This window comes from Panthera onca, chromosome A2, assembly GCF_046562875.1.
Source record: "Panthera onca isolate mPanOnc1 chromosome A2, mPanOnc1 haplotype 2, whole genome shotgun sequence".
In the NCBI taxonomy this organism is placed as follows: Eukaryota; Metazoa; Chordata; class Mammalia; order Carnivora; family Felidae; genus Panthera; species Panthera onca.
This window is the reverse complement of record NC_138340.1, coordinates 1,658,565-1,668,164: the sequence shown is the minus strand read 5'-3', so window position 1 is coordinate 1,668,164 and position 9,600 is coordinate 1,658,565. Positions and strand designations below refer to the sequence as shown.

Sequence of the window (9,600 nt, the reverse complement as noted above, 5' to 3'; positions counted from 1 at the left end):
GACTGAGGTGGGGCGGGGCGGGGCGGGGAGGGCTGGCTGGCTCGGGCTGCCGGCTCCCAGCCCGCGGCATGGGGAGAGTCACCGCGCCTGCAGCTTCGGGAGAACAAGGAGGTGGCCGGCGAGGCCTTACAGTTTCGGTTTAGAGGCAAAACGCAGCACTGTGCCAAGCCCGGCTTCCTCGGGAGCGCTGCTTCCTTGGGTATTTTTTGCTCGTTGATCTTAGTTTGGGGAAAGAAAAAAAACTTTTCTTCCCCTTCAGTTCAGTGAAGAAGGCCATCCTGGGACGGAAAAGGCCTGGGCACGGGTCAGGGAGGGGGGGGGTGGGAAGGGCCCTCCCTGGGGGTCACCCCGAGGAGCTCTTCCTGCAAGGCTGAGCCCTGACCAAGGCAGCTAAGCCCACCGTGGTCCAGGTGCCCCCTCGACCTCTCTGGACCTCGGGTTGGTGGCGGCGTCGGGGCAGGCAGGGGCTGCGACCAGCCCCCCAGGGGTGCGTCTACGTATGCCCTGAGCGTGGGGTTGGCTCCAGCAGGGCCAGTAACAGCAGTGGCACAGCGGCCAGGTTTCGTAATAAACCGGTCTTTTAATTGCTATGGGGCAGGAGGAGGGAGGATTAAAAAAAAGAGGCAAAGGTTTGTTGGGCTTGGTTGGCGCCGGCTGCAGAGAGAAGGGGCACTGTTTTTGCAAAGGAGCCTGGAGCTGCTAACAGGGGCTGAGCAACACTTCCCGGCGAGCCTGCGGGAGGGGGCTTGGGTGCCCGGAGGGGGGCAGAGGTCCCCAGCCCTCTCGGAAGTGGCAAATACACAAGAAACCCGGAAGCTTTAGAAATTTATTACAAGGTCATCACAGAAGTAAAAATATATGTATCTGTAAGCTTCCCTTCTCTCTCAGTGGAGCAAGTAAGAAAATAGATTGTCTATTACGTTTGCAACCGGGGACTTCATGGGGACAGAGCAACGTCAGCGCCAGCTCCCAAGTCCCCAAGTCCAGTCCTGGCAAGGGTGCAGACCCTCGGTCGCCCGAGTCCCGCGCAGACGTCAGCGCCGGTCTCAGTCCACCCCGGAGCGTGCGGTCCAAGCCCTCCAGCGCGGGCGAGGCCACAGCTCCTCCGGCACAAAGCCTGGGCTCCGGTTCCCCTCTCCTGCTGGCCCGGTGCCCCTCTTCTCCTGTCACGGTGGCCACAGCTGGCGCTGCCCCAGGCTCACCGCCCTGGGGGTGGCCACGCACTCCCCTCTTCTCCATTGATTCTGCCCCCGCGGTCTCACAGGATGGGTTGTTCTGGGGGGTTGTTCTGGGGGGGAGGGGTCAAATATTTATTTTATTTTTTTTTTGGCAGCAACTCGACAGCTTCTGATGCTGGGAAGGGTCTCAACGCTCCTGGAGGGAGATGTAGGGGACCCACTGGTTGTTTCCTCGGCTCTCTTCGCAGTAACTGGCTACCTCGACCAGGCCGTGGCTTTTCCAGGCATCTGTGTGAGGATTCTGTGACAATGGGGAAAAAATGGGGTTCAGTGGGAGCCCCAGGAGTGGGCAGGGAGCCTCCCTCTCTCAGGGCCCCTCTGGGGAAAACAGGCCAGCTCAAAATAGCTCCCCGGGTAAGGAGGCCCCCGCCAGGCTGCCCACGGGACATGCCTATCGTGGCTGAGTGCTGAGCTGGTCCGAGATGCGCCAGCTCAACTTTGTTGACAAACACAGGCGCAGGTGCCCGGGGAAGGGTGGGGCAGGTCCAGGCCCAACTCACCGTGACCAGGAGGCAGTGCAGGTCTCGGGCCTCGGTGGTGCCCTGGGTCTCCGCTGGCTCGCCCAGCAGCTGCGCCAGGCGCTGCATGCCTGACACCCGGACGATATTGATGTCGTTGTCGCAGCAAAAGGACTGGATGAGCGTGAAGTGTATCTGCAGGGCGATGTCATCCTCCTCCTCCTCATCGATGGCCAGAAGGCACAGGACCACGCTGTCAGGGTCCCTAAGGGGGCCAGAAGGAGGGGACGGATCAGCCGGGGGCTGAGGAGACGCCACTGTGCACGGGGGAGTTTGGAAAAGCGAAGAGAAACCGAAGGCGCGCCAGAGATCGCGTCTGCATGCAGCTGCAGGGGTGGGGAGAGGACACACGGTTCTAGATGCCTGGGGGGGGGTGGGGGACGGGGGTAAGGCACCAGCGAATACGCCGGTGGGCGCTTGCAAACGATGCAGCGTCAGGATACTGCAACCTCGGCTCCCCCCGCCCCCCAAAGAAAGCACAGAGACCCTCAATCCACAGTGGGGATGCTTGGGGGAAATCCTAGCCACGTGCGGGAGAGGGGTGCAGCAGAGAGCATGCAGAGCGGAGGGGGTCCCCACCCGCGCCCAGTCCGGGGACGGGGTGTGACTCACACATTCATCAACTTGGCTGACTCGTACACCCCCACGGTGAGGCGGTCCTGGCGCTGCGCGGCCACCAGCAGCTCCTCCACCGCGGCGCTCACGGTCTGCATCCTTGGGGTCAGAGAGAGGAGGGTCAGCGCCCGGCCGGCCACAGGTCGCTCCGGTCCCCGGCCGGCCCGGCTGACCTCAGCCTGCTACTTACTTCTGCGCCGCGTTGTCGCATGCCACGAGCTCTTCCAGCGTCATGTTGCAGTTATAATCCACAGTGGAAAACAGCCCCACGACAGTCCCAAGGGAGAAAATGCAAAATCCGAGGCCGGAAAGCCCAAAACCTTCCCACGGAGCCCGAACGCTCGTTCAAGACCTTCGGAAGGCAGCGAAATCGTCCCCAAAAGAAGGCAGGAAAAAAAATGGCAAAGTCCTCGGCGAGAATAATCCGCGTGGCCGGAGAAAAGAAGATTGCGGCCCCGACTTCAGCGCTCTGAGCTCGCCGCCGCGGGCGCCGCCTTTTATCGACTTCTACACCAGAGGCGCGGCCTCGGCGGCGCGTCCGCCCCTCCTATTGGCGAGCCAACAAAGGCGAGAGAAAGAAGAGCTACGGTTGGCCGGCGTCGGGGAAGGGGCGGAGCGCCGCGCGGAGGCGCCCACGTGGGCGCGAGACCCGGGAGGAGGGCGCTGGGGAGGGGGGGCGGGGAGCGTTGACTGCCAGAAAAGAAAAAAAGCAGAAGTTTTCCTCCTGATTTCCCGGCAGCGGCGCCGCGTTTCGGGGCGCGCGCGGGATTTCCAGCGCGCAAGGCGGCGGCGCGGACTTTCGGTGGCGGGGGGGGCGCCTGGAATCCCCTCCTGGTCCCGGGAGAGTCCCCGGCCCGCGCCTTTCCCGAGTTCTGCTGGAGGCCTGCACGGGGAGGGGGCCCAGTTTGCAGGCCGATCCCTCCCAGGTGGTGTGTGCATTGTCGGGGGTCGGGGAGGGATTGGCTGCGGGGACCCCAGACCCTGGGTGACTTGATTTCTCTGGGGCTGTGTCCCAACCTGTCTAATGGGCATGCAACGCCGGCCTCATTGGATTGAAGGAAGCGTTAAATCAAAGAAAATAAAGGGTACACAGGAAGTGTTCAATGAAGGGTGGTGGTCGCAGGAGGCCGCTTCGAGGCTCTCAAAGTTGGGAGCTGCGAAGGCGGCCTGTGTCGCCACCCGCCCTATGAGAATGCATACCAGCCTCACAGAGTTGCAGGAAGCATTAAAGAAAGTAAGGGGTACACAGTAAGCGTTCAATAAATGTCAGGTGGTGGTAACGGCAGGCCGCCTCGAGGTCCCCTGAAGCAAGGGCTGCAAAGCCCGAGGCATTGTAGGGGCGAGACCGGTCGCCCCCTCCTCACCCCCCGCGAGTTTCAGGGTGGGGCGCGCGTGGGAGTGGGAGGCGCAGGTGGCTCGGCCGCAGCCGGCCCGCGCCCCCTGCCGGCGCCCGTCACTTCAGCATCTGACCGCACCCGCGCACCTGACGATGGACCCCGAGGTCCGGGGAGACAGCCAGGGCGGAAGGGTGCTTGCCTGCGCAGGACGCTGCCCTTTCGGGTCCGCTTGCAGTGGCAGTCGCCACTTCCATTTCCTCCTTCCGGAGTGGGCGCCGGCATCTACGGAGCGTGTACTGTGTACCAGGCTCCCCGTATCATGGGTCATTGAATTTTCAAAGACCCGGGAAGCACGGTCCGTACTTAAGCTGCATTAGGCAAAGGGGGAAACTGAGGCTCGGGGAGGCCACCACTCCCCCAAGCTACCGGCCAGTTCGCGTTGGAGCCACACGTGTGCGACGGGCACGGCCGCACGCAGGGACTGCCACCAGCCTCACCGTCTCCGCAGGAAGGCAGTTCACGAGCCTGGCGGGCAGGCCAGCGTGGGACTGCCTCCCACGGTCGATCGGGGGCTCCCGGGTGACTCACAGCTGAGTCCCCTCCCCCGCCAGCCTGGGGTCTGGCCTCAGCCCCGCGGCTTGGTTCCCCTGGCTCCCGGGCCCGCGGTCCGGCTGACGCATCGCACCGCCTCCGCGCCGCCCACCGTGGAGGCGCGAAATGTCCCGGGCGCTGAGAGGCGTGGCGGCGCCACCTGGTGGCCGCACGAGGTCTCTGCTCCCGAAGCGCCGGAAGGGACAGAGGGGAGGGGTGAGACGAGGAGGGGTGAGGAGGATGGGGCCTGGACGACAGTTGCAGCAGTTTCTATACACAATATTTTACGCGTGCAGCATATAACTTCAGAGATGCGATGGTTCAAGACAACCAAATAGACAAACTACTGCCCGGGTGTGCCTGTTTTTAAATTTTTTTTTTAAATTATGGTAAATTACGTTTTGACCATTTGTAAACGTACCATTCAGTGGCATTAAATACATCCACAGCGCTGTGTAAGCAGCACCGCCACTATCTAGAATCCAAGACTCTTTCATCACCCCCAACATGAACATGAACCCAGCCCCTGGCACCCACCATTCTTTCTGTCTGTGGATTTGCATATTCTAGACACCTCATACAAATGGAATCAGACAGTATGTGTCCTTCTGTGTCTGGCTTCTCTCACTGAGCACAATGTCCTCAAGGCTCATCCACGTTGCAGCAGCTGTCAGCATGTCCTTCCTTTTTTTCTTGTTTTACATTTTTTAAAGTGCCTTCCCCCCCCCCCCCATTTATTTATTTTGAGAGAGAGAGAGAGAGAGGTAGGGGCAGAGAGAAAGGGAGAGAGAAAGAGAATCCTAAGCAGGATCCACACTGTCAGTGTAGAGCCCGATGTGGGGCTGGAACTCACGAACCGAGAGATCATGACCTGAGCAGAAATGAAGAGTCGGATGCTTAACCGACCAGCCACCCAGGCTCAGGTCATGATCTCACAGTCTGTGGGTTCGAGCCCCGTGTGTCGGGCTCTGTGCCGCCGGCTCGGAGCCTGGAGCCTGCTTCGGATTCTGTGTCTCCCTCCCTCTCTGCCCCTCCCCCATTCACGCTCTGCCTCTCATAAATAAATAAACACGCAAGAATTTTTTTTATTTTTTTAAATCTTTTTAAACTAAATAAATTTAAAAGTTTGGAAAGAAAAAAGTTTTTTTTTTTTAACGTTTATTTTTGAGACAGAGACAGAGCATGAATGGGGGGAGGGTCAGAGAGAGAGGGAGACACAGAATCAGAAGCAGGCTCCAGGTTCTGAGCTGTCAGCACAGAGCCCGACGTGGGGCTCGAACTCACAGAGTGCGAGATCGTGACCTGAGCCGAAGTCAGACGCTTAACCGACTGAGCCACTCAGGCATCCCCTAAAAAAGTTGTTTTTAATGAGATCCTTTGTCTCTAGACTTGAGAAACGTAACCGCTTCTTTTCAGTAACGTTGCATCGTATTGAAGTTAGCTTCCATACATCCTTACTGGGTGCTGACTATGTGCTGAGCATTTTGTAAGCCGTCTCTTTCAGGGGTCACACCACCGTCACTGCCCACAAAGTGGCACTTTGTGGTTGTGCCGGGTTTACAGAGGAAGGAATAGAGACTCGGGAAGACGGGAAGACAGTGTTATTAGTTCAAGGGCACAGAGCTCAGAGTTCCCTGAGGATATTCCAGGAGACTCCAAATAGTCCACAACCCCCGGGGTCAGGACTGGGGGACCGGGGGTCAGGAAGCCGGACACGTTGCTAGGAGACAAGCGCCGTGAGTGACAAAGGGTGAGTGGCTGTTTTCCTGGGGAAGACGGGGGTTGGGGGGACCCTTTCAGTGTCCAGTTTCGTGGGGTTTTCGTATAGTGACACGCTTGGGCACCCATCACCACTGGTCCAGGATGAGATAAATATTTTAACACTCAAGCGAACGCGCCCCAAATTCATGACGAACAGAATAGAAAAGCCTCCCATCAGGACAGGATAGATAACAACGCCACACCAAGGCGACTGGAGCCCCAGCCCCAAGGAAAATCAGTATGACTGATCCTGCCTTGATTTAAAATTTTGAAGACTCACCCATTGAGGTTTTTTTTTTTTTTTTCATTTGTTTTACTTTGTTGAAAAACATTGCTTCATTTTGGATTTTTCATCAGGACCGGGTTTCTGCCTCACCCAAGTCCGGGCCCTGCTTCTTGGGACCCTGACTTTAAAACCCCCCCCACACCCCAGGGGGCGCTGGGTGGCTCAGTCGGTTAGGCCTCTGACTCTCAATTTCAGCTCAGGTCACGACCTCACGGTTCGTGAGTTCGAGCCCTGTGTTGGGTTCTGTGCTGACAGTGTAGAGCCTGTTTGGGATTCTCTCTCTCCCACTTTCTCTTCTCCTCCCCTGCTTGTTCTCTCTCTCTCTCTCAAAAAATAAATAAATAAACTTAACCCCCCCCGCCCCAACACACACACACACACACAAACCTGGGAGACAGGGGTTGTTCCCAATGGATGAAGGATGAGCCCAAGGAGGTGGGATGGGGGTTTTGCCTGCCCAGGGTGGGTGGATGGGGCTCCCTGCCAGCACAGAGAATGCCCCAGGTGGAGAAGCAGGACCGGGGAGGACAGCCTGCCCACCCCCCACGTCACTACAGGAGGTATTAGGGACCAAATGTTTGTGTTCTTCTGCAGAAGCCCTGACCTCCAGTGGGGCCTCTGGGAGGTGACTAAGGTCAGGTGAGCTCATGGGGTGGGGCCCCCCTGGGGTGGATTAGCGCCCTTATAAGGAGAGGAAGAGAGATGAGCACTTTCAACACAGTGGAAAGGTGGAGGCTGCGGGCTGGGGAGGCCTCCCCCGGACTCACCCCTGCTGGCACCTTGATCTCAGACGTCCAGCCTCCAGGATTGTGAGGTATCAGTGGCTGTGGCATAAGTCCCCCAGTCCGTGGTGTTTGGTTATGGCAGCCCCAGCTGAGCAGGAGGGGGTGTGAGGGGTGGGGATGAGGAGAATGGGGACAGAGTCCCCGCCCAGCACGTGGGGGGGGGGACGGGTGGGGTGTTTGACTGGGTTTGAATCCCAGCTTCCTTCCCGACCAGCCGTGTGAACGTGGGCACATCATTCCCTTGTTCCACTCCCGTGCCTCAGTTTCCCCCCTCTGCAAATGGAAATAATAGCCTTGTCCAGGATTGTTCTGTGCACCGAACGAGGCCATTCTGGTCCACACTCAGAGGAGGGCTCTGTGGGTAGCAACTGCCTCTGAATAGGGCTGCTTCCTGACTTGCGGGCATTGATTGGAGACCCGAGTCACGTGAAGAAGCCAGGCTCGGAGGCATGAAGGGAGAGGGCCTCCGACACAGCTCGTGCAAAGGTCCTGAGGTGGGGCCACAGCTGGCATGTCCACGGAGCCCCGAGGAGGCCCAGGTGGCAGGATAGTGAGCAGAGATAGTGAGGGGGTGTGGGGGGTTGAGGTTAGAAAGGTGGGTCCTGGGGGCTGCGGGTTGGGGCGTCTGGATGTGGCTCCGGCTGTGCCAGGAAGCCATTGGCAGGTGCGAAGCAGAAGGCCGGCCTCTGACATCATGTGGGTGTTTTTGCAGAGATGAACAAGACGGGATTCCTGTCCCTAAGGAGAAGCTTCCGGGTAGATGTGAGTCATCATCTCCAGTTTGAGATGTTGGTAAGACAGGATAGGCTGGGAGGAGGTAAGGGTGACCCAGCAGGTGGGGGAGGTGACAGGAGCAAAGGTCATGGGGCCAGGAGCCCAGGCACACTTGGGAAAGAGATGGGGGGTGGTGAGCGGGCAGGTGGCTGGCACACCCTACAGGGGGGTGGCTGAGGGGGGTTCTGCTCTGAGGTCACACTCGCCTGGTTCAGATCCCACCTCCACCCCCCTCACAAACCGTGTGTCCTTGAGTTGGGGTCTTAAACTCCCTCAAACTCCCTCTTTTCATGGGAAAATCAGGCTGTTGACAGGCGAGAAATGATGGCCCAGACCGCACTTGGCACGTGGGAAATGTGTCTCCATACGCCTCCCCTGCTGAGGTTACCTGGAAATCCACGGAAGGCCACCCCTTCCCTCCTTGGACACCCACGCCCCCCCCCAACTGGCCTCGCTGCAGTGCTCAGAGGGTCCCTCCCTCGGCTCACCCTCCCAAAGTAACACACACGCCAGAAAACCTCCCGCTCCCCTTTTCTGTTTTTTAAGTAGGCTTCACGTTCAGCGCCCCAATGCGGGGCTTGAACTCACGACCCTGAGATCACGGCTGAGATAGGCTGAGCAGGGCTGCTGAGCTGCTGTCCTTGGAATGCACCGGGCAGGGTCCTACCCCCAGGCCTTTGCTGGTTCCTCTCCCTGGAACACCCTCCTACCCCGTGTCATCTCCCCACTGTCCCCCTGCACCCCCCATCTCAGCAGGGCTCCCCGCCCCCCCCACCGCAGCCTGAGATGTTTCACACCCCTGCCCCGCCACCTCGCACATTTCGTACCCACCCCTTGTTTCTTCTTAGCCTTTCACACCGTCTGTGTGTCTTACCTCCCCCTCCTAGTTACCGCCCGCCCCGTGCCCCTTATGGGAGCATGGATGCCCCAGGGCGGGAGTTCCCAGCACACAGTAGGTGCTCAAAAAAGACGTGTTGATGGGGCGCCTGGGTGGCGCAGTCGGTTAAGCGTCCGACTTCAGCCAGGTCACGATCTCGCGGTCCGTGAGTTCGAGCCCCGCGTCAGGCTCTGGGCTGATGGCTCGGAGCCTGGAGCCTGGAGCCTGTTTCCGATTCTGTGTCTCCCTCTCTCTCTGCCCCTCCCCCGTTCATGCTCTGTCTCTCTCTGTCCCAAAAATAAATAAAATACGTTGAAAAAAAAAAAAAAAAAAAAAAAAAAAAAAAAGACGTGTTGGTTGAACGACTGAATGAGTCCGCTAACTAATGAAGGGACTGGTGAGATGTCACAACACTCTCAACTCCAGAACCACACATTCCTAGGCAATCGGGATGCTGAAATAAATGTGTTTCACGGGTACGAAAGGATTCGGACCACCATCGACTTTCCATCGTTGACCGGAGAGTTCATGCCGCTTGGCTGGAGGACACGGTTCCCCAGAGGCTGCCCACGCTGCAGGCGGCAGCCGCGAGCTTGGGGGCCCGAGACGGCCCAGAGCCACCGAGGACTCGGAAAAGGGCTGGATTTCCAATGGCAGCACAGCGGTCTCCCGTCTCCGGGGGCCAGACGACAAATCCCCCCACGCTGGGCAGCTTAAAATGACAGGGATTTATTCTCTCCCAGTTCTGGAGGTCCAAGGTCAAGGCCGGGCTGGTTCCTTCTGGAAGTTCTGAAGGAGCGTCTGTTCCGGGCCCCTCC

The 9,600-nt window shown here is 58.9% G+C and overlaps 1 protein-coding gene across 1 annotated transcript; it reads right to left on the bottom strand.

Annotated features, from left to right (window-relative positions):
* Nucleotides 1-1,313: 1,313 nt before the first annotated feature.
* Nucleotides 1,314-2,834, bottom strand: GADD45B (growth arrest and DNA damage inducible beta). Its single transcript, XM_060629797.3, has 4 exons — nt 2,562-2,834; nt 2,369-2,470; nt 1,739-1,961; nt 1,314-1,479 (listed from the first exon to the last, which is right to left on the bottom strand). The coding sequence occupies exons 1-4, from the start codon at nt 2,603-2,605 to the stop codon at nt 1,366-1,368; spliced, it is 483 nt and encodes a 160-aa protein (XP_060485780.1). The 5' UTR covers nt 2,606-2,834; the 3' UTR covers nt 1,314-1,365.
* Between the last annotated feature and the right edge of the window lie 6,766 nt (nt 2,835-9,600).